This window comes from Mus pahari, chromosome 14 (assembly GCF_900095145.1).
Source record: "Mus pahari chromosome 14, PAHARI_EIJ_v1.1, whole genome shotgun sequence".
In the NCBI taxonomy this organism is placed as follows: Eukaryota; Metazoa; Chordata; class Mammalia; order Rodentia; family Muridae; genus Mus; species Mus pahari.
Window position 1 is genome coordinate 35,318,947 of NC_034603.1, and position 24,464 is coordinate 35,343,410.

The 24,464-nt window shown below is 47.9% G+C and overlaps 1 protein-coding gene across 1 annotated transcript in view; it reads left to right on the forward strand.

Annotated features, from left to right (window-relative positions):
* Positions 1–4,706: 4,706 nt before the first annotated feature.
* Gas7 (growth arrest specific 7) overlaps positions 4,707–24,464 on the forward strand; it is a 228,691-nt gene continuing 208,933 nt past the window's right edge. Inside the window, exon 1 of the mRNA XM_021212634.2 lies at positions 4,707–4,904. Coding sequence (XP_021068293.1) covers positions 4,722–4,904 — 183 coding nt within the window. The 5' untranslated portion in view covers positions 4,707–4,721. The remainder of the gene's footprint in view (positions 4,905–24,464) is intronic.

A 24,464-nucleotide genomic window follows, 5' to 3' on the forward strand; every position in this document is an offset into this window, starting at 1 on the left:
TCTCTCTCTCTCTCTCTCTCTCTCTCTCTCTCTCTCTCTCTCTCTCTGTGTGTGTGTGTGTGTGCGCGCGCGCGCGCGTGCGTGTGTGTGTGTGTGTGTGTGTGTGTGTGTGTGTGTGTGTGTGTCTATCTGTCTCTGCTCCCTTCCTTTTCAATCCCCCTCCTCATCTCCCTTTTGAGACAGGTCCTATTATGTAGTTCTGGCTGGCCCCAAACTCACTACATAAGCTAAGCTATTCTCAAATTCATGGCTACCCTCCTACCTTGGTCCCTTAAGTACTGGGATTACACATGTATACACACCCACTTCTCTCTTTATAAATTACCCAGATTCTGTTGTTGTTGTTTTTATATAAAGCAAAATGGACTGAGACAATTATTAACCATTCTAAAGGAATTCTCTGTGTTTTTCTTTATTCCTGAAGGCCAGGGTGGCATGTACTTTATTCCATGCTTTATTTGTTTTTGTGATAGGGTCATACTATGCAGAACAGGTCGACCTGACATTGCAATATAACCTAGGCTGTCCTCAGACTCATAATCTTCCAGCCTCGGCATCCCAAGTACAGAATCATAGGCATGTTCCACAGTGCGTGTACTCCACAGCTCCTTGGGCTGTTGCTGAATGAGCTAGTATGCAGAGGTAGAGGAAAGTATACTGACAAGGTGAAGGGAGCTTTGATCTGCATTTATTTTTTTTGTTTTACGTTACAGCTTTGAGATGCACTTTACATTCCAAAAATCTATTTGTTTCAAGTGTACAATCTAGCGATTTGCCAGATTGTGCAATCGTTACTATAATCTAATTTGGGAGCGTTTTCACTACCCCAAAAGAAACCTTGTGTTTCTTTGCTTACTCTTGTCCCCTGGCAACCGCCAATCTATTTACTGTCTCTATGGATCCGCCTCTGGGGACATTGCACATAAAGAAATCATAGAATTCATGGCCTTTCACATCTGGAAGCTTTTGCGTAATCGCTTTGAAGTTTATCCGTGCTGGGGTGCGAGTTGGCACTTCATTCTTTTAGAAGCTCAGTACCCATTCTATGGCCCGTTGGGTAGAGAGAAGCCCTGAATTCTATCTGGCACGAAGCATCAGGCATTTGGGTCACTTCCATGTTTAGTTGTTAGCCTGCTATGCTGGGATGCAGGTCTTGCATGGGTGTATTTGTCGCTTCCCTGTCTTCCTCCTTCCCCCTCTCTTCCTCCTTCCCCTTTTCCTTTGCACTGGGGATGGAGCCCTTGCACATGCTGAGCGCTGAAGGCCTTGGCTTTCTGAAACAGTCTCACCTTCTACTTCTGGTTGATCCTCCACCTGTAGTCTTTCTGCTTCCATCTCCTGAGTGCTGGGATTGTAAGTGCGCACTGCCACACTAGGTTCATGAGATGCTGGGATGGAATCTCAGGCCTCCTGCATCCAAGGCAAGCACTCTATCAGCTTGGCTGAATACCCAGTGACGGAGCTGCTGCATCCTCAGCTCCCTGTGTTTTGTTTCTCTTGGAGATAGCATCTTAGTTTGGTAGGCCAGACTGAGTTCCAACTACACAGCCATCCCACCTCAGCCTGTGTCACCATGTCTGTCTTGCACTTTTCTCTTGGACAGTAGTACCACCCTGCTCTTCTAGTCTTCCCTCTATACTGACTGATAGATACCTCACATTGTCCCATAGAGCCTTTCCTTCCTGTCTCTTTTCTTTCTCTTTAGGCCATCCCCCCCTTCCTCTCCTCTTCCAGCCCCCTCTCCCCTTCCTGTCCTCTTTGTCTGACTGTGTAGCCCAGCCTGGCCCCAGACTCCTAAGTGATGTGACTGTAGGTGAGCTTTACTGCATCTCTCTCTAGAAAGCAGCTCTGGGTGTGAACCCTAGAGTCTACCTTGCTTTCTCATGATCCTGGGGATGGAACCCCATGCCTTGCCTATGCTAGGCAACTGTACAGTGGTACACTGAGCCATACCCCCATCCCTCCACAGTGGATGCATTGCTTGACAAGCAGAATGGGCTAGAACAAACAGCACTCCAGGTACAGTATGCCAAACCCAAGTTTAAAGTTTTGTTTTGTGCTTCACTGGCCATATGACCACAGGCAAGTCACATCCTCTGAATTCAATTTCTTCCCTCTCGATGTGTACATTGCCACATCATCTATACCTGAGACAGGTTATTTGGTGCCAAGAATTCTGGATGCTGTGGAGGCAGAGTCTTCTGTAATAAAGAATTCTTCCTTGCAGGATAGCCCTATCTCAATAGGCTTTTACTGAACCAGGCCACATCACCAAGTCTGGATAATTTGTAGTAAGTCGTGTACCTGAGACAGTGTGTTTGAATTCTCTTAGAGAAGTGGTTGGTCCATTGGTATTTTTAGGAAACTTTTGTTGTTGTTATTCTGTCTCCTGTTTTTTCTTTTCGAGACAGACTCAAACCCTATAGCACACACTGGCCTGGACCTCACTATATTACTCAGGCAAACCTTGAACTTTCTGGTGGCTTTCCTGCCTCAGCCTCCTGAATGCTGGGATTAGAAAATGTCACCCTCCAGTTTAACAGCTGTTTTCTATATCATCTCTTAACGGCAGTCAGGCTGAAGGAAGCTTGTCCGTAACTCCTGGACAAGCATTAGCTGTAAGCGCACTTGCCAGGTTTCCCAGGATTCTCCTTAGGTGAGATGGCTTCTGTGTAGACTGGGGCCCAGGGGATGCTCTCAAAGCTGCGCTGGGCCCAGCTGAATGGCTTTGAAAAGCTACAGGGATTGTTCTAATGTCCTGCCAAGACCACAGCTCTAAAGGAACCTGATTCAAAGCTCAGACAAATATGCAAGAATTTAAGGCTTTTCGTACCTAATACTGAACTGATTTTGTTGTGAGTATCGGCCTAAAATGCTGAGAGGTTTATGCCCAGCTGAATAGTCCATAGGAAGCCATACAAGCTTACTGAGCAAGGGGCATAAGGAATTGGTAAGGAGTTGGTAAGTACTATAGGCTGTGTATCCCTTATCGGAAAAACTTGGCAGGAAACAGATCTCTGTGAGTAAGCCTGGTCTACATAGTTTCAGGCAAGCCAGAGCTACATAGTAACATTTCCTTGTTGAAGAAGGAGGAAATGGGAAGTAAAGAAACAGAAATGGGACCAAAAATGTAGAGGATTTTGTAATGTTTGCATATACATAATACAGTGTCTTGGGACTGTGACCCAAATCTAATGAATCTGATATTAATACTCACAGCTCAAATGTAACTTTATATAATACCTTCAGTGATATTTCTCTTCCCCCTCCTCCTATCCTTCTACCTCCCTCATTTCCTCCCTCCCTCTTTCTCTCAGGCCACTCTTGACTGGAATTATCTTCACCACCTAACCCTTATCTGCCAGGGCTAGGGCTACAAGTGTGTGCTGTCATCCAGTCCGACGCAGTTTTGTTTGATGGTGGACTTCTCCCGAGTAACATCCTGTTAGCACAGAAGATGGTTTGATTTTGGACTGTAGGTCTTTGATTAGTGATGCTCAACTGATTATAGCAGTGATAGTGTAGGGTCCAGCTTTTTAGAGGTTAGGAAATGTACTTTAATTTTTAAACTAGCAAAGAAAGAATCCCTTTCCCTTATGTACTCTTGACATATGCTTCTTCAGCACCTGAGGTCCACGAATGTCTCAAGAGCAGGGAACTAGCAAGCCCCTGCTTATGTCTGCTAATGTCTGGTGGCTGACTAAATTGATGGATACACCTCAGCAGACCCATCTTGAAGTCAGGAGGGCTAGACCATGACATCCCCAGTTCCCTAACCATTTCCTGAGAAGCCAAAAAGGCTCTTGCTCTCTCCTTTATTTAACCTTTCCAATATTTAGCCCCATCGGCTTGATTCCAAAACCTATCAGCCCAGACTACTTATATCCTCATCTCCCCACCGCGTCCTCCTCTGATGTGACACACTGTCACTGGGCTTCCCCGCTTCGGCGCCAGGCTTCAAACCTGTCTTTATCCATTGTTCAGTTTCCTGTGAGTCAAGTTCAGCTAGGCTTCATGCACTACAATGATGGTCACAAACACAATCCCTTGCAGACACCTGGGAGGCAGCGCCGCCTGTCACCCACCACCAGAGCTAAACTGAAGGAACCGAGGGGCGTTCCCATTCCAGCGGGTGGCGGGGTCGCCCGGGAGTCCCTCTGCCGGGGAGCGCCCGGCCCTCCGCGGGCGTGGCCGGTCTGGCCCGGCCCCTGGCCCGCCCTGGTCGCCTCGAGAGAGTCCCCGCCCGGCCACCGGCCGCCAACCGCGCTCCCTCCGTGTCTTCCCGGGCTCCGCTTGCACCGGACGAGCCCCGCAGAGGGGGATGCTACGGGCACCACCTCCCGGAGCAGTTGCGCCTCTCCGCTCACTCCGGCGTCCCCGGGAAGTTGTCTCGTGAGCCCGCGGCCCCCGGGTCTCCTCCTCCTGAGCCCCGCCCCCCGCCCAGAGCCGGGGACCGCACAGCCGCCCGGCCCGGGGGCGTCGCCGCTCGCTCTCCGGAGCCGGTGGAGCCCGCGAAGCCAGCGCTGCTGGCGAGCGTCCGCTTCCCTGCAAGCAGCGCGCGTGGCTCGGCGGCCCGGGGACCCCTGCGCAACCCCGCCACGGCGCGCGCCCAGAGCGCGGGAGCCCGGAGCACCGGGCGCCTGGGACCCCGCGCAGCCGCTGGCCAGCCCGCGGGGCTCGGCAGGGATGCGGGCTGTGCTGTGAGACCGGGCGCCAGGGCCATGGCCGGCGCCCGCTGCCGGACCCTGTACCCCTTCTCCGGGGAGCGGCACAGCCAAGGGCTGCGCTTCGCTGCGGGCGAGCTGCTCACGCTGCTCCAGGTCCCGGACGGCGGCTGGTGGGAAGGCGAGAAGGACGACGGGCTCCGTGGCTGGTTCCCCGCCAGCTACGTGCAACTGCTAGAGGTGAGAGGCCAGGGCCGGGGTCGGGAACCAGCTACCTTCCAGACATCCCCGCTTTGGGGGACGAAGGGTGAGGGGGAAGGGCTGGGGCGTGGACAGCGTTGTCCTCCTACCCGGCCTCCTGAGCACGTCGTGGCCGCTCCGGGGAAGCAAGAACTTGTTGCCTGTGCGAGTTCTGGAGCAGGCGGGCGCGCTGCCGCGGATGACAGGGGCCACCAAGGGGCTGCCGAGCCAGGTGGTCTTGGCAAGGCGAGAGGGTGATGGGGGTTTGGAAAGGTGGCCCCACAGTTCTGCCTCTTCGGTAGACTAGCGGTCAGGGTCAGTCATTCTGACCAGGGGCAGGTTGCCTGGCTGCCTCCGGGCCGCCCACTTGCTGGACCGCTGAGAAGCACCAGTTAGCAATGAGCTGCAGCAGAACAGCAGGCTAGACCCGCGGATACAGCTAGACCTTAGGTAGCCTCCCATCATCTAGGATCAGTACCCTAAAGTGCCTTGTTCTTGGGGTTCTGGCTTGGTCCCAAGGCTTCATAGGACTGCTGAGCCAAGTCAGCTGGCTGTTTATTGTCTGGGTGACAATTGCGAGGCCTCTTTGGCCTCTAATCACTGAGCTTATGGTCACAGTCTGAGTGAAAGCCCAAGTTTCTAAAGTCCTTTGTGTGTGTGTGTGTGTGTGTGTGTGTGTGTGTGTGTGTGTGGTGTATGGTGGGGTGGGGTAGTATTTTTCAGTCTTTACTGACAGGTTGCTGACCCCAGGATTGTCATAAATACTAAACTAGTCCTCACCCTCCGTAATGTATGTATTCTTAGGTTTTGGTAAAGCCCAGCCTAAATAAGGGACCAGATTTATTTTTTACTGGGATCTATTTAAGAACAGAGTAGCAAATTTTGCATGAAAATGTTAATATGCAACTCTGGTCCAGGATGAGGTGGAGAGATGGTTGTAGAGTGGGCAGGCCTGACAAGTGTCCAGTGGCAGCAGCATCAAATGTCTGTGCAGCCTTGGGAAACACATGATGCTTCTCGCTGGTCCAGGAAACAAACTTGCTCTAAATGGACCAAGGCACTTCTCAAAATGGACCGGTGGTATTTCTAGGCGAAAGGCTGGGATGAGCTTCCTGGGGTCTTAGCAGAGGTGTTTCTGGGAGCTCATGGTGTGCTCTAAGAACCTGTATCAGCAGGAGAGGCTCAGGCTTGGTTCTCTGCTTTTCCAAGTTCCATCTCTGAGGGCTACATTAAAACAACATTAATGGAAGTATCCTTTGACAGGGAAACCTTGAGTCTCCTGGCAAAAAGCTCTCTGAGAGGCATGTGTGAGCTCTTTTGGTGGCCACATTTCCCCAGGAAATACTGATGTGGAAATTTGCCTGGTGATTGTCTGTCTGGTGAGGAGTGTCCCTGACTGGATTCAGCCAGTTTTGGGTGGGGATTCCTAAGAACAGAGTGCCCCTGCTTCTCACTGGAGGAGGGAATGGAACATGAACAGACCCAGAACACAGCAGAATTATCCTCTGGGTTGGCCTGGGTGTGCCTGTGGCATCCGTTAGCACTTACGGAGCTAAGAAGTCTCTGGGACCTAAGGACTTTTCAGACACCTCCCGTCTATTGATAGCACCTCAGTGCTACCAGGAGGACCCTCCAGTTGTATACCTACACAAGCCGTGTGGACTGTCATCAATTTCCTAACAGCGTTGTGAAGGTCTTAAGTGCTGTCCTCCATATAGGAAGCTTTATTTGACTTGAGCCACACTCTTGCCACATAGCTAAGGCCAGCTTCAAATTTGCAGTCTTCTTGCCTCTGCTTCGGAGTGCTGGGATTCCAGGCTTGTGCTACACACAGTACCTGTCACTGTCCTCGTTGTACAGACAAGAGAAGACACGACAGCATCCAAAAAGCATGTCTGTCACCTAAGGAGTCACATTCGCCTGTTAGCCTAGCAACTCTGGTGACTGACTAAATTCCTTGTGCAGTTTGAACCCCAATCACCTGGACTAAGCTAAAGGAAGGATCTAGAATGATGTCTGTGGAGACGGTGGGCATTGCCCTCCAGTTGGTATGTTGGTAACAGTATCCTTAATATGACCTGCAATTCTGGGGCCTAAGAGAGGATTGCTACATCCAGGGACAGTCCAGGCCACTCCTGCTGCCATCTCTGAAGTCTGAATCCACTCGTAACCAGCTGATTTCCCTAAAGGTGAGGGCAAGGGTGGACCTTTCCCTGCTGCCCAAGTACTGACTCAGATTCTCTCAGCAACAACATGGACGTTCGTGAATCCAGTTCTTGGTGGCTTGCAATCTCCCGTGAGAATAAGCTGCACCACTAGGCAGAGGGCTGGGAAGGGATAGAGGACATGCTGTGGAGTCTCTTGGGGTGGGTTGAGTTTCATAGACAGGGAGGTAAGTTGAATAGCAGTGGGCAGCGTATGAAGTGTCTGACTTCTGAGACTACCCAGTCTGGCAGCTGCTGGGAGACAGAGGAGGGCCTGTAGACTCAGAAGCTGGTTCTGCTGTAGGGGAAGAAGTCTGAACGGAATGGACCTCCATCAGCCTCCCTGGGAAGGGATGGGGGTGACACATACAGCTAAAGAACTGGGTATTCCTCACAGTGTTCCTTTCGCCCTCTGGTGGAAAGAGGCATAACAGGAAGTGTCTTAAAGGAGGATGTGAGATACTAACAAGAATCTGCAAAGTGGACTCTCGCACTCTGTCTCTCTCTCTCTCTCCAGGGATCTCTTCCTGTTTCTGACAAAGGACAGGAAGCTAGAGGCCAAGCTTTGCAGGAAACACTATGGAGGGGAACTGGGAGCTGAACTCAGAAAGGGCTACTAGATCTGCCTTGGAGATAGCCAACCTCAAATGAGAGCAAGGATCAGGAGGACCTGGTCATTAGGGGCAATCTCTTTGGTCAAGACTCACAGGAACTGGAAAAATGATACAGTGGGTATCTGGCTGCTGGAAGATGAATTCTAGAGGACCTAAGCCAGGACAGAGAAATATAGGACACAGGAACCCTGGCCACAGGAGTCCTGGTTACTCAAGGTGTGGCCAACCCTTTAGAGGGCACCTAGTTTCCTCAAAGTTATGAGGTCTAAGCTAGTTAACTTCCCACTGCTGTGTCAAGGCACCAAGATAACATTTGCAAGGAGGAGAGGTGTATTTTGAACCTGGGCTTAGAATTTTCAGTTTCTGGTCAGCTTTTAGTCCATTAAGTTCTGAGTGTACGGTAACAGAGAACATCTCATAATGTCCAGGAACGGAAGGGTGGTGATGGTTTACCCCCTACCAAGACCAACTCCCCAAGGGTTCCACCACTTTCTAGGAATTCCACAGGCTGGTTACTGAATCTTTAGCATATGGGACTTCGGGGGGAACCTTTCAGATTGCAACCATAACCAGACCTACCAGCCGATACCCAAAGCTGGCTGTGGTGGGTAAAGACCCCAGGATGAGAACATCTGGAGAAGCCTTTCTGTTGGCACTTTCAGTCACAAAGAGGGGGAACAGCAGAGAACTCCACTGACATTGTCTGAGAGACACAACAGAAGAGTGGATGGATAGGGAAGATGGGGCCAGGCTGGGGACTGGAGAGTACATGCCAGGCCAGCTCCAGGTCAGGTTCTGGCTCACCTTATAGACTCGTGGACCCACACAAAGGATGCTTTCCAACAGCCCTGAAGGGTGCAGGCCCAGCTCCAGGGGAAGAGAGATGGAGGTGGGTGGGCTCTCTATCCTAAGGAAGACTTGTAGAGTCAGGTGTGGTTGATGTTGGTTATAAAGAGGCCTGAATGTGTATAGTTCGAGAGCTTGCTCTTCCTCTCTCTGCCTTCTACCATGGGATGGTGCCATAAGAACTCGAAGATGCTGGCACCTCAATATTGGATGCCACAGCCTCCAGAGCCACGAGAGATATATTCATTTTATAAAACACCCAACTTGTGGTATTCCCTTATAGCCATTCAAAATGGAGTCAGCCTCACACACATTAGTGCTTGTCCGTGGGGCAAGGTGGGTGCAGAGGGCAATACTTGAACTCCATCTCCTCTCTTCTCCCTCTTTGCTCACCCGAGGGTCACGTGATCACGTGACAGGAGGTTATAAGGAATAGCTTGTAGTAGGGATTGATGGGCTGTGCTGAGGATAAGTAAGAGATTTTTCTATTGCTAGGTAACATAGTACCCCAGAATCTGTCCTATATGACTGAGTGGCTGGAGCTCAGCTGGGCGGGGCTTCTGTTGGTTCACCTTGGCAAACTCTATGCTAAGCAACTTGCAGTCAAATGGCGGAGGAGGACCAAGTCCTGGAGACTCCATTGGGCTGGACTCAGAAGGGCCCAGCTTCCCTCATCTGGCTGTTCCACGTGGCCTTTCCACAAAGTGTCTCTCCTGCAGGGCATTTTCAGGTGGGCTTTCTCTGGCAGGTAGTTAGAGGGGGGTTTTGCTGTTGTTGTAATTTTTGTTTGTTTGTTTTTTGTAGTTGTTTGTTTTTTGAGACAAGGGTTCTCTGTGTAGTCCTAGGTTTCCTGGAACTTGATCTGTACTCCAGGCTGACCTCAAATTCTGAGATCTGCCTGCCTCTGCCTCCCAAGTGTTGGGTTTTAAGTTCTTACGTAGTCTAGTGACCAGCTTCCAAAGACCATAAAGGGCTGGCTTGTTGTGCCTTTGTAAGGTTTTAACCCAGGATGAACACATCACACTGCCACATGCTGCTACCAAAGAGCAGGAACAGTCTAGCAGTAGCATGGAAGGAGGTAGGCTCAGTCTTAGAGGCAGGAGCAGGCTCCATGGAGAACCACCTTGCATACTTCCTGACTCCCAAGGATGGTGAAGACACCATGTGACAGACAGCAGAAGGAGGCAGCGAGGCTTAAGCTCAGCTTCTGAACCAATAAAAGAGACAGACAGACAGACAGACAGACAGACACACACACACACACACACACACACACACACACACACACAGAGAGAGAGAGAGAGAGAGAGAGAGAGAGAGAGAGAGAGAGAGAGAGAGAGAGAGAGAGAGAGAGAGAGAGAGAGAGAGAGAGAGAGAGAAACCCTTGAACCAGAAAAAGTATCATAGAAATGGCCTTTCAATTTGGAGACTCAATTCTTCTATTTCCATCCCAGGAGTTTTGGGCTTCTTTTGTTTTGTTTTGTTTTGCTCTAGTCTCCAGGGATTTCTTTATAGAGGCGCATAGTAAATAATGCAGCTGGAATCTGAAATCGTGTTTGCCTGGCCCCAAAGCCTGGGCCTGTCCATAAGCTGTCAGCATACCAGGCCATCCTTGTTGTGCCAGAGCTTTGATAATTAATGGACACAGTGTCTCTGAGCTGCCCGACATTCAGGAGATGTTTGCTATGGTACATAAATTGATTTTAATCTAGAGTCGTTTTTCCTGTAACATGAAAATTACCTAAAATGGGTGTGACTTTGACCTTCACGCCAATATTTTTTTTTTCTGGGCAGTCATCGACTCTGTTCACAGTCAGGGTTGGTGGTTCCCCAGATATGTAATTGGGACCAAAATTGTGCCATTTTCAGAGTCTTCCTGCCATTCAATTAGGGGCCTACATTAGCAGCTGCTGCTGTTTGAACATCTACCTTTGGCCATAGCACTGTCTCTCTCTGCCCAGCAGGAACCACCCTTCAAAAACACTGCGTGCTGGCTGGGCCATGTGGTCACTCACAACACTTTAAAGCATTGGGCAGAGCTTCTGGGCTTTATGGACTCCAGGAATCTTCACAAAAGTTCCCTTAGCAACAAGCCCCCAGGAATCCCCAACATCTGATATCCACTGGGCGAATCCCTGAGATCTACTTCCACCTAGAAATGTGAATGAGCCACCACCTACCTATAATTTCAGCCTAAGACCAACTCATGTCTTTCGGCTAGGCAGACCCTCACTGGGAATGCTGTGCTGGTCCCACTGGTGAAGGGATGTGCGTGGTAAACCAAGAAGCCCTGTGTGGGATTGTGGCTATTAACAGACTGCCCACAGGGAATGGCATTCCTAGAACGTGCTCCCTTATTACCCACAGCAGCAAGGTAATGCAAGGCAAGTCTCTTTGATAGAATGCCCAGACCGACCCCCCCCCCATCCTTAATTGTCAAATTAGTAATTTCCTCTCTTCCTGCAGAGGTAAGGATTCTGGGGTGGGTGATGTTTTTATACCTACAGGAAGAAGCAGACATGGCTGTCAGAAGGTGTGCCTGGTTTCTCTTGGGAGAGCAGAGCATGAGATGACATAGTAAATGCATAGCTGCGAAGTCCATGTGGAGTGAGTTTGGTGGGGTGAGGGGGTCCTGGGACCAAACCCAGGGCCGGTATATGCTCAGCGAGCTCTCAGTTTCTGAGCTGCCTGCCTCACCCCATGTGGGGTATTACAAGGATCTTCTCGAGTCCTTCCGGTCCCGTTTGGTATCTCCTCCATGTGCCTTCTGATAAAGCTTTGTTTTTATTCCTCTCACTTCCCGCTTCACTGAATCTACTTCCTTCCTCAGGCTACAAATTCAAGTCCTGGTTGAATTCCCAGGCACTCAGATTTCACACATCCAAACTAAGTCCATAATCTCTGCTCTCATCTTCTGCTCACCCTCCTGACGGAGGGAAGGTCACCTCCCTCTGTCCACCCTGTCCCTGATGCTTGACTCTTTTCCTCTTCCTCTTCCTGTCCTGTCCTTTATCTAGGAAGTCTGCCCTTCCTCCCTCAGGTTCCTTGGAGCCTTCTCTTTCTGCACTTGCCTTGGCAAAGGTTTTCTAGCAAAGGCCAGGAAATGGTTTCTAGACTTTGTGAGCCAAGAGGCAAAATGAAATTGAAGCTGGTGCAGGAGGCAGTGAGAGGTGAGGCCCTATGTGCTCTGTCACCACCCCCACAGGGCTGCTGTGACAATAGCTACCATAGGTAGTCCAGAAACCTGAGCTTGTGGTAGTGCTCTGAGAAAATGTGTGTGTGTGTGTGTGTGTGTGTGTGTGTGTGTGTGTGTGTGTGTGTGTGTTTGTTTGTTTGTTTAAGACAAGGTCTCGTGTAGTCCACTCTGGCTGCAAATCCGTGATGCAGCTAAGGATCACCTTGAACTCCAGTTCTTCTTGCCCATACCTGACAAGTGTAGCCCAGGCTGTCCTTGAACTCACTGTAGTCTTTGAAATCTGTCTAAACCTCTCAAGTGTGCTTGGATTACTGGTGTGTACCACCATGTCCAGCTTCTCCTCATCATGCTGTTAGTGGGACAAAGGGAAACCTTTCAAGAGTGGAGCCTGTCAGGAGGTCTTAAGTTATTAAGAACATGTTTTCCAGTCTCTCTTATTATGTATCCAAGAACTTTTTTTTTTTTTTTGAAAAAGGACATCATGTTTTACCTCATGCTGATCTGGAACTCATTAGGCAGTCAAGGCTGGCCTTGAACTTGTGACAGTCCTTCTACCCCAGCTTCTGGAGCATTAGATTTGCAGGCATAAGCCACCATGTTCAGCCTCGAGTTAGTGGCTTGCTCTGCCACAGGTTCCCAACATATGAGTTTATGTCCATAATGCACAAAGTTCATTTTATACGCTGTTATTTAAAACAAACAAACAAACAAACAAACAAACCTACAAATCTGGCTGGTGAGGTAGCTGATCTGTGAAGAGTCCTTCCAGCTCGTACAGAGGACAGCAGTGCTGTTCCTTCCAGCTCGTACAGAGGACAGCAGTGCTGTTCCTTCCAGCTCGTACAGAGGACAGCAGTGCTGTTCCCTGCATCCATATTAGGCTACACATAGCTGCCTGTAACTTAATCTCCAGGAGATCTGATGACCTGTTCTTCATAGATATGTGCACATGAACACACACACACACACACACACACACACAGGAAGAGAGAGAGAGAGACACACACACACACACAGAGAGAGAGAGAGAGAGAGAGACAGAGAGAGAGAGACAGAGAGACAGAGAGAGAGAGAGACAGAGAGACAGGGACAGAGACAGAGACAGAGACAGAGACAGAGACAGAGACAGAGACAGAGACAGAGAAAGCAAACAATCCCCAATTCAGAAAGGAAAGCAGATTCCCACAGGAAGGGACAGAGTCACTACGAAGGCCCTTTCTAATAAGAAAAGGAAGCATCCCCAATACACCCCATCTTACTGTAACCCAGGGCCTGCAAAGGTAACTACAAAGACTTATTTATGACTTTTCTGAGATAAACTTCATTTATGTAGCCTTGATTGGCCTTGAACTTGGGACCATTTTCCTATCTTTGCCCCCTATTTCTTGGGATTACAGGTGTGTACCACCATGCCTGGCTACAAAAGGCATTTTTAAAGAAAAAAAAAAAAACAGTAACAAAGGTTCTTTTTTTCATTGTTGTTCTTTTTAGATAGGGTCTCATTAGATAGTCCAGGTGGGCCTAGAACTATTTATGTAGCCCAGGCTTGCCATAAGCAATCCTCCTGCCTCAGCCTTCAAGTGCTAGAGTACAGGAATGGAACACTGCGGCTCTCTGTCAATGACAAGCGTTAAGAGTCTGCATGGATCTGACCCCTGGTTGTACTTCTAGTCTAAAAGCCTCTGTTTGACAAGGCGTGAACATCGCCATGCCAACAAAGCACTTCTTAGGAAGGGCAAACTTAACTACTATCTAACTCCTCAAGAGGAACGGTTTAAAATGAGGTACACCTAGGCTTAGTCCCAGATCAGGCTTGCCAAAGGGGTTCAATAACTAAACTAAAATGGAATTTCAAAATTCAAAATGTTGCTTAGTGACATTTCAGAAGCCAAAGGAGATGGCAGCATCCAGACATGAGTTACAGTAAAAAATGCAGGGATGGTGAGGACTGCACACTGAGTAGCATTTGTGGCTAGAACAGGTCGAAGGGCTACGTATTGGCTCAGGCCACATTATGCTAGACGGTACCAGTTACAGGAAATCTTTGCATTTTGAGAGGTAAACTTGGCTTTTATTTTTTATCTTCTGAGAAACCCGGATTTCATCAGCAGCCAAGTCTAGTGTGTCTCTGCGTGTGACTGCCTGTCTGTCACCTTGTTTCAGAAAGCATTTAAGGCATCCTACCAAAAAAGCATATGGTACAGAAAGATTCAATCACAAATGTACGAGGGAACCTGGGATAAAGGAAAAGAAAGGGAAGCAGAGGTAAGGGCTGTCGAAGTGGAGGCAACAGAGACCAGTCATGTTTCTCGGGGGGCAAATAAGAGCAGCTACCTTCTGGTAAGGATGTTTTGAGTGGTTTGTAATGAAGAGATGTTCTGGAAATGGTCACATTATGAGCTGGTGTGGTGTCGGGAGAGGGGAGGACAAACCGTAACAAATACTTCTGTTCTGGAGTTTCAGTGGCTAAAACAACATAGTTCGCCTCTTCTGCTGAATGTCTGTTGCAAGGTAGTTTGGGGCTACAAGCCTCTCCAGGTCCCCAGGAGCAGGGAGCCTCACCTGGGAATGATGCTAGAGTTCTAAATCTTTTGAACAGGAGGTGAATGGGGGAAGTCTGTCTGACCTTTCTCCTACCTCCATTCCTTCATCCCCACCATCTTACTTCCTGGGCTTAGGTTTTCTTTGCGAGATGCTCCTCATCTACCCAAAGGACAGATCCGGAATAACTCTCAGGAAGAGACTATGGTTGACACCCTGCTCAGTCCAGCTGAAGTTTGTCCCCAACTACTATCCATTCCCCAGACCTACTCATGTCTCCTGAAAACCACTCTATGCCAAAACTCGCTTCCAACTCTAACAGCCTCCCCTTCCCTCTTCCCCCGAGAAGGTGCTAAGTGTTCAACCACCACTGCCTTTAAAAAGCAAATTGACTCTGATCACCAGACCATCATGGAGTGGAGACAGAGTTGTTTCTTCCCTATTGGTTCCTTTTCACAAGCTGTCTTGGTGTCAAGTACTCCCTGAGCACACCAAGTCAACACTTGGCCCCACTAGGCACAGACGTGATCACTTCCCGATTCTAATCTCTGCTTTTTTTTGTGTGTCTCTCTTTTGTGTACTGTGTACTATGCATATACAACCTATGCAGCACACTGAGGTTAGCAGTTATAAACTCCCCTGTGTGTGAGGGGTGGGGTAGTGTGGAGAGGTGGCTCAGTGGGTAAATCGCTTGTCTTGCAAATGTAAAGAGCAGAGTTCAGATCCCCAGCGCCTGTTTGTAAATCCCTGCACTTGGGAGGTAGGTTTGGGTCCCTGGAGAAATTATCTAGATAAGAGTACTCTAGTGGCAAGCCTCAGGTTCACTGAGAGACCGTCTCATGGTAAATAAAGTGGGAAGCAATTGAAGAAGTGTCTGGCCTTTCCACACTCACACATACCTACATGCACCTGCACATATGTACGCACACATATCCATACATGTACATATATCCGTAAGTGTATTACTCACACGTACACAAAATACAAAAATAAAAACCTTCCCTTGGGAAGCCTTTCAAGAGTCTTCTGTCCTGCACCGCTATGACAGGCAACTTTTTTTTGGAGAGTCTGCGGGTTCACACAGGTTCTGCCCAAAGCCCTTCCAGACAGATGTTAGCATCCATGACGAAATTCTCCCTCCTTCCTCATTGCCTGTCAGATGCAGAGAGCCAGAGAACACCAGGGTTAATCAACAAGAAAACTAATTAAGTTGTAAGAATCCTTCAGAGGTGCTATTTTAAAAACTGTACCGAAACAATTCCTCGTCCTAATTTAATCATCAGGGAGAGCGTCCTTATTTTAGCGGTGGCTCCTGGAAGGCCCGTCACGGAGGCATCTGCTTCTGATTTGTCGGATAATTTAGGAGTCGAAGTAGGAAAGCGGAACTTTAAATTTAGTTCGAGTCTACTGTTCTCATTTAGCAAGTGTTTTATTGATAGATAACTCCCAGTGTTTGTTGTGCTCCAAGGGGAAAAAAATACAGCCCCATTGAGTAGTTGATAACCAAGGGCATGCTCAACACAAAATCGAATCTAGGACCCAGTCTAGGATTCCTGTGTTATAACATGATAAATAGAGGGGCCGAGTACCGATGTTAAATCAAATCTCATACCTGCTTCTGCATCAAGCTACACCCCCAGTCCCTTCTCTGGACACTGGCAACATGGAAAATTTCTGTGACTTCCCCCAAAGGTTTTCTTCCCTCCCTTAAGCTGTTCTCCATGGATACCAACTGGGTCTGTTCTGATTCCATTGAGCCTGACATCTCCAGCATTGTGGGATGAATGGGAGCTTGCAGGTGAAAAGCTCAGTCTCAGGAGACTGCCCTGCCTCACACACCAAGGCCAAGCTGTGTCTCCTGTACCCCGGCAGTCGACTCTATTTCATGTCTACTACACAGAGAGGCTGCTGCTGTTGCTGGCCTCGAGGCCCCAGTTTGAGCATCAAGTCGTATGGGTGCACCGAGGGGTATATTTTACTTTATCTAGAAGACATGTTAAATCCTGGAATTAGATCAGCTGTTGGATTTATTTATTTTTAAGTGGATTATGTGGGGCTAAGGGAGGTCATGGAAGGCATGAATTTTGGAATTAGACCTCTGTAAATATATTTAATCTGAAGAAAGAGATATGGTAGCGGCTGGTGTTCCTGTTTGCCCACTGTGGGTCCCTGACCACAGGGGAAAGGCAGGGGGCAAAAGCCTGACAGTGGACTAAGCGCAGGGTTCAGCCCACAGTACAGCATCTGACAAGATGGAAGGCTTCAGGCAGAGTGATGGGCAGGCCCAAGGTCTGGGTGAAGAGCTTCCGTGGTAGGGAATGAGCCTGGGAGAGTCTTGTGCACTGTTCCCAACATTAGAAAATTCATACACTCAGGACATGGCCTCCAGCTCTTGAGGCTGGCTGTTTGTTAGCTCCAATGGGAAGCTGGTGCTCTGTGTGGACAAGGTTGGGCAAGGCTCATGTTGGGGGCTGCTGCAACGTGAGCCCTGCCACCGTCTTCATTGCCACCATCCAGCACACAGTTACTGGCGGGGCTGCCTCCCAGATGTGGGCAGCAGAGTGCAGGACAGGGGGTTAGCCTCTGCTGCTATGGATTCCCTGCAGCTGCTATACTGCCTGAGAGACTCCAGGCCAGTGCAGAATGGTAAGTTTTATAGAGCTCCCCCGAGGATCGGGGAAAGAGCCTGACGCCTGTACACACCCTGTTAGCGGAATTCAGGATTCTTCATGCTTCTGGTTTTGAACCAAGTTGGACTCAGTTACTGCCTGTGAATTGGGGTTTCCACTGGGTGGGAGGCTGCTAAGACCCTCTTTCCATAGCCCTTCTGAGACCACTGTACAGGGAGGTCTTGGTGCAGCATGTCGGTAAGACAGATCTTCTGGGCTTCTCATGAGATCCAGGTTCAGATTCTAGGACTTGGGGTAGAGCCGCGGCTTATGCATTCATTGCTTTGCATCCCACCGCTTCTGGGGATACTGTGGATCCTGGGGAGACCCCTGGGGCCCCACAACTGCAAGCACTCTCTTAGGAGCCTTGGGGTACACACAGGTCTTGCCAGGCTAAAACACATAAAGGTGCAGCTGCAGCTCTCTTTAGTTTGGTGGAAACTGTTACATAAGAGTCCCATTGCTGGGGTTGGGCTAACTGGTCTTAATTTTTTTTTTTTTTTTTTTTTTTTAACCTGGTCCGATGGGTTTCTGGCTTCCTGGACACTCTTGGAAGAGACTCTTCTTATAATGAGAATTTATTTATTTATTTATTTATTTATTTATTTATTTATTTGTGTGTGTGTGTGTGTGTGTGTGTGTGTGTGTGTGTGTGTGTGTGTGTGGATGAGGGTGGAGTGAAGGATAGAATACAGGCCCCTTGTGTATGCTAAGTAATCTCCATTTCTTTCTAGCTGTCTGTCTGTTTCTGTGTCTCTCTGTGTCTCTGTCTGTCTGTCTGTCTTTCTCTGTCTCTACACACACACACACACACACACACACACACACACACACACACACACACATACACACACTCCACTATTTGAGGGGGCAGGGTCTCTGTAGCCTAGGTTAGATGTGGTCTGGAAGAGCCTTTCTAAAGTGTTGCTGTGGGGCACTGAACCAAGACCTGGGCCATCATTTGGTCACTCCAGACTAGAGAAGATGTCACCAAGCTGATAGTCTCCCCAAGTGGGACATGCAGGTCCTGGACTTTGTCTCTTAGTCCCTGAGTTACTACTGTAGCCCAGGCAGTGACACTGCTGGCTATTTTCCCTGGTGACTTTTATTTTTTTATCTATCTATCTATCTATCTATCTATCTATCTATCTATCTATCTATCTATCTATCTATCCATCCATCCATCCATCCATCCATCCATCCATCCATCCATCCATCTATCTATCTATCTATCTATCTATCTATCTATCTATCTATTTATTTATTTTTAAGCTTATTGACCACAGCACTCTCTTGTTTAAGGTTTCTGGGTTTTTTTTTGTTTTTTTTTTTTTTTTCATTGCCACAACAGTAAGGTTGAGTGTCCCTTAGCCGAAGTGTTTCGATTAAAAAGCATTTCAGATTTCTGGATTGCTTATATGTAATGAGATCTCTTGGGTACCGGACCTAAGTCTAAACAGAACTGTAAGGGTGAGGACGGGTGTGCCTGCACAAGTGCTTCATATGCCTGTGTGCACATATGTGTGTGCGTGCCTGTGCATGCCTCTGTGTGTGCATATGTGTGTGTGCATGTTACTGAAGATTAGTCTCACTGTGTTTACACATGCTGAACTCATATCCTGGTGCTGGTGCCCCGTTGCACCGCTGAACTACAGCCTGCCCTACTTGAATTTTTTTATTTTGAAACTGAATCTTATTAACTTGTCTAACCTGGCCACAAAATCTCTCTGTAGCCCTGTCTGGCCTTGAACTTTTGTTCTTCCTGCTTCGCCCTCCCACATACCTGGGATTACAGGATTGCACCACAATGCCCAGTTCCTCTGGTCTTTTTAATCTGCTTGTTTTCTCCACGCCTCATCACATGAGGTCAGTGTGGAATTTTCCATTTGAGGCATCATGTGGGTGGAGCATTTTGTTTGGATCTGGGGCTATGAGAGTAGGGAAGCACAACTGTAAGGCAGGCTTTAGAGTCTGAGAGCAGCCCCTTCTGACTTCTGAGTTGTTCCCTTACCATGGCCCTTCTGTCTTTCTGTGACTTTGCTCTCCAGGGTGGTTTTTCCCAACGCTTCTCCCTGCAGTGAGTGTTTGCCTCCTAGTCTTGTTCTTCCTCTTTCTCCCTGTTCTGTTTTTCTTTATTTTGGATAGCTTTATTGAGATATAACATTCACTAGAAGCAAACAAAACCATACAAGCTATAACGTTCATCAGAAGCATACAAAAGTGTACATGATATTTGTGTTTGTTTTAACATCTAACATTAACTTAATTTAACATTAAAACATTTGTTTTAACATTCATGGAATTGTATATTGGTTACCATGGTTCCTTTTAGAATTTTTTTATTAATCATTTTGTTCATTTACATTTCAAATGATATCCTCCTTCCAGGTTACCCCTCTACAACGCCCCCATTCCATCCCTCCTCTCCCCAATCCCCTTTGCCTCTATGAGGGTGCTCCTCCACCCATTCACCCACTCCCACCTCACCGCTCTAGCATCCCCCTACACAGGGGCATCAAGCCTCCTCAGGACCAAGGGCCTCCCCTCCCATTGCTGTCAGGCAAGGCCATCCTCTGCTACACATGTATCTGGACCCACAGATCCCTCCATGTATTTCTGTCACCTTTCAAAGAAGCCTGTATGTGTTCCTTGCTCCTTAGTCCCCACCACCTCAGGCTCAGGTGACCACATACTTACTGCTTGTGGATTTCCTCTTCTAGTGATTTTCCGTAAATGAAGTCATATCTGGCTTCTTCCACTTAGCATGATGTTCTTTTTTTATTATTCTTGAAATTATAGCATAATTACATCATTTCCCCCTTCACTTTCCTCCCCCTAAGCCATCCCAAATATCCCTCCTTGCTCCCTTTCAAATTCGTGCGTGGCCATTTCCTTTATTAATTGTCATTTTATGCATATATGTATTTACCCATAGACATACATATTCCTAAATGCGATCCTCTTAGTCTGTATAATGTTACTTATATATACGTGTTTCCAGGACTGAGCACTTGGTATTGGATAGCCTGCTTGTGTCCTCTTCCCGAGGGAGGCTACTCTTCCTGAGGAAGGCTATTCCTCCCAGGCCCAGCTTTCCTCACTTGCCTGTAGGTCTTTGTGTGGGGTTGAGGCCTCATGAGAGTTCCCCTTCCCCTTTACCACATCTGTTGTCATCCTGTGCAGCCCACGTTTAGGAAGTCATGATGGCGAGACTTGACGGGTGGTCGTTTCTGACATTGCTAGGAACACAAGACCACAGCAAATCCACTGATCCTCTGTCTCTAAGAGTCTTTCTGCCCGCCCCCACCCCCCTATTCTGAAAGATCCCTGAGCCTTAGGCTCAGGAGCTGTGTTACAGATGTATCAGTTGGGCCTGGGCTGCACCACCCTACATTTTGGTTGGTCGTGGTTGTCTATAATGGTCTCCACCCATGGCAAAGAGAAGCTTCCTTGATGAAGGGTGAACACCATATTTACCTGTAAGTATAAAGACAAAATAAGACTATAGTTAGGAATTATGCTACCTTAGTAAAGTGACTGTCGTAGATTCCAACACCCATGGCCTCACTAGCCGAGGGTAGTGGGCTAGGTTTCTAGTAGCAGGCATGATTTTCCCCTTGTGGAGTGGGTGTTAAATCCAATTAGAGAGCTGTTAGTTACCGCCAAGGTATGTATGCCTCTACTACCTCCTTAGGGTCATTGTGCCATGCTGGTCAGTGATGTGGTTCACAGATGTAATAGCTGGGTCTGACTGTTGGCTGTTTCCATGCCTTCTTGTATCATGAAGATTAGTCCCCAGGGTGGAGACATTCAGGTCAGTTCCAGCTTAGAGGCCTCTGGGCCTTGGGTCTGCAGTGCATGGTGTCTTCAACAATAGGGACGACTGGGCCTTGGGTCTGCAGTGCATGGTGTCTTCAACAATAGGGACGACTTCTACCTCTAGGGGGTAACCAAGGGTAATGGCAGTAGCCTGTAATCTTTTAGAAGTCTCTAGGACAACCCTGACCAAACATCTGAAAAAGAATTCTCAAGCCTCGTGGTTTTTTTGTTTGTCTGTTTTCTATCTTTTGGATTTTTGTTCTTGTTTTTGTTTTGTTTTGTTTTGTTTTTAAGATGGTCTTTTAGTTCCTGGAGGGAACATTTCAGCCTAAATAGCAGAATGTTCCTATTGTAGCTTATATCAGCACTTTCTTCCTTTTCATGACCAAATACTTTCTGCTATACAGATGTGCCACATTAGATTTACCCAAGTGCCAGTGGGTGGACATGTGGGTGGGTTTTCTTTTTTGGGTCATTATTAATGTTGCTTGTATGGATATTTGTGTGATAAGCATTGTGTTTTCACTCTATACTTGCTGGATCACATGGTTCCTGTTTTTGGCATGTTGCAAAGCTGCTTCCCCAACAGTGATGGAAGTGTCCTTGCCAACTCTTGCTCTTATCTGTCTTAAACTGTGAAACTGGTTCTTTTTATAGTGTGGCTGCCTTCACCCGGTGACTTATTATGGTGAGGAGCATATCATAGGTTTCTGTTGCTGCTTTTGAGACTTGGTCTAATGTAGTCCAGGTTGACCTCAAGCTTACTATGTAGCCAAGGTTGGCTTTGAACTCCCAGTCTTTATGTCTCCTCAGTTCTGAGATTACAGAAATACTGCTATGCTATCTCCGCCCCCAACACAGACAGAAAGACAGACAGACAGACAGACAGACAGACAGACAGACAGACAGACAGACAGACAGACATATTAGTTTTTGTATCTTTTCTGGAGAAAGATCTATTCTAGAGTCATTGTCCCTCGGCACATGTTTGTCTTTCTGCTGTGGTTCCCCCCCCCTGCCCCCCATCTCTCCATCCAGATGAACATTCTGAGGACATCAGTCACTCTCACACTGGTCTCACAATACAGATTTCTTCTTGGGTTGTGCAGAGGGGCACAGGGGTCTCCCCTCATCACAGGAGTGGCTTGGGTGTCCTCAGACTCAGGTCAATTCTGATGTCACCTGAGGATGACATCAGGCCTCCATGCTTGAGGGCACAGTACCAGAAGCCATCGCCAGTTATATGTGCTTCCATCTTAATGGCTATATTTGCTGTCCTTGGTTCCTATCTTTGGGTTCATCTGGTTTGCTACAACTTTGGAAGTCAGAGCAACAGTGGCTTGCCCTTATTTGAAGGGATACAGTGAAGCAAGGGATCAGGGGTTGAAGGCATGGGGGGGGGGTTCACATCCCCTTCTACCACCTTCCAGGAACCTCTCTACCCAGATCTTTGGGGTTCTATGAGCATTTCACTCTGTAGGTATGATTGACTAAGTTATTGGTCTTTGGGTTCAACTCATCTTTCATCCCCTCTCTCCTCCCTGGAGTTGGGAATAAAACATCTTGATTCTCTAATTCTGTGTGGGTCTTTCCTGTGACCAATCCCTAATCAGAAGCTAGGAGCTACAGACCATCATTTTGCCTTCATAGGTAAATGTGGACAAAGAACATGACACTTTGGAGAGTCTCGGGATTTTAATGTATGCCTGGAGTCCTGGTTTCCATCCCACAGCTTCACTAGCCTGTGCCCACTCCTTGGCTTTAGGCCCCGATCTCCTTGGATGACTTTACCAACATGTTGCTATTCACCCTCTATATCTGGGCTCCTCCACTCTCTGGGGTCTTTAAGGCCAAGCAATCTCTGTAGACCTGGCCTCTAGCTCAGAGCCTGGTCCAGGGACACCATAAGACCATGAAGGGTCATTCCTTTTGACAGGGATGCAGGTAGCTATGTTTCTGTCCTCCATCATGATGGTTACTTGATTTCACACACAGAGAGAAACAAACAAAAACAAACAAAACCCACAAGAATTTAATAACACTTGTGGAACCTCTGTTTCCACCCAGGCATCTTACACCCACGGGGTTGTGATTAACATGACGGACTGGGAAGAGTGTGTATGTGACTCAAGGCAAATCATGTCTGTCAAGGAGCAAACCGGCTTACTCAGCCTCCAGGATGGGAATTGTGTCACCTCGTGTCTGAAAGGGCCTTAGTTGTTACTGGTTACCATTGAGGGGAAAAACAGGCACCAAAGAAAGCAGCCTCTCTTGGGGCTGACTTGATTACTGGGTAAATCCTACAAAGGAAGAATTTTCCACTGCTATGATGAGCACCTGAGAAAATCAGCTTAACAGAAGGGAAAGGCTTCTTTGGAATCACCCTTTCAATCCACGGTTTGGCTTTGCTGCTTTGAGTCTGTGACAACACCTTGAGTTGTGACAAATGCACATGGTGGGCAGGCCTGCTGCTGCAGAGAGGGGGATCCTACTGTCGCCATCCGATGCATAGTTCTAGGATTCTTCTACTAGGACCTACTAACTGCCCACAGCAGCACAGGCAAGCCATTCGCATCAGAGGTTATGACCCAAACTGGGACAGGAGCCCCCTGTCTTTGGTACTTGGTAGGCATATAGTGTCATGATGGTGACCATGGCTGTTCTTAGTTTAAACATCTCAGTTTGTGCACTGGTTGAGGAAACTTGGAGGCATATGCACACTTTGCCTTGTGCCCGAGTTTCCAGGTCTTTGAACTGATCCAGTAAGGCACAGAGCCGTGCAAAGCGAGCTTTGTTTTGTTGGGCTTACTGATGATGGCTCTGGCTCTCATCATTTTGTTTTCTGCTTTTAGCTTCTGATTTGACGATTTCTTAGTCTGTGCTATCTACATATTTGCTTTTACTTCGTTAAAGAAATCTGATTTCTCAGAGTCCCTCCACACCTCTTAGTCACCATTGTTTTTCGTTTGTGGGCAACATCAAAGCAGAGGTGAGTTTTCCCAAGAAAGTCATAGTCATTCTGTGGCCCTTCGAGTCAGTTAAGGTCAATTTGAACTATTAACTTAAACCAGTCTTCTCTCATCCAAAGGTTCTGGATGATAAAATGCGGCACAGATTGGAATCTTAACAGCAAGTCAATAATTAAGGAGAGTCTTAGAGTAGGTGAATGGATAAGCCATAGTATAGATAGATCTTTCTGTAGCAGATGCATTCAGATGCCCTAAATGTTTTTCTGCCCAGTAGAAGTTACTGGACCGAGTAAATTCTCTTGATCTCATTGTCTCTCTCACACAGTCTTACGTGGCTCAGGCTGGCCTTAATCCTGCTATGCAGCTGAGAATGGCATTGAACTATTGATCTTCCTGCCTCCACCTCTTTAATACTGGGATTACATGTGTGCCTGCCATTATACCTGGTTTTCTTTTCTTTTTCCTCCTCCTCTTCTTCCTCCCCCTCCTCTTTTTTTTTGGGGGGGGGTGGTTTTTTGTTTTTTGTGTTTTTTTGGTTTTTTCGAGACAGGGTTTCTCTGTATAGCCCTGGCTGTCCTGGAACTCACTTTGTAGACCAGGCTGACCTCGAAATCAGAAATCCACCTGCCTCTGCCTCCCAAGATTAAAGGTGTGTGCCACCACCATTTAGCCCTCCCCCTCCTCTTTCTCCTCCTCCTTTTC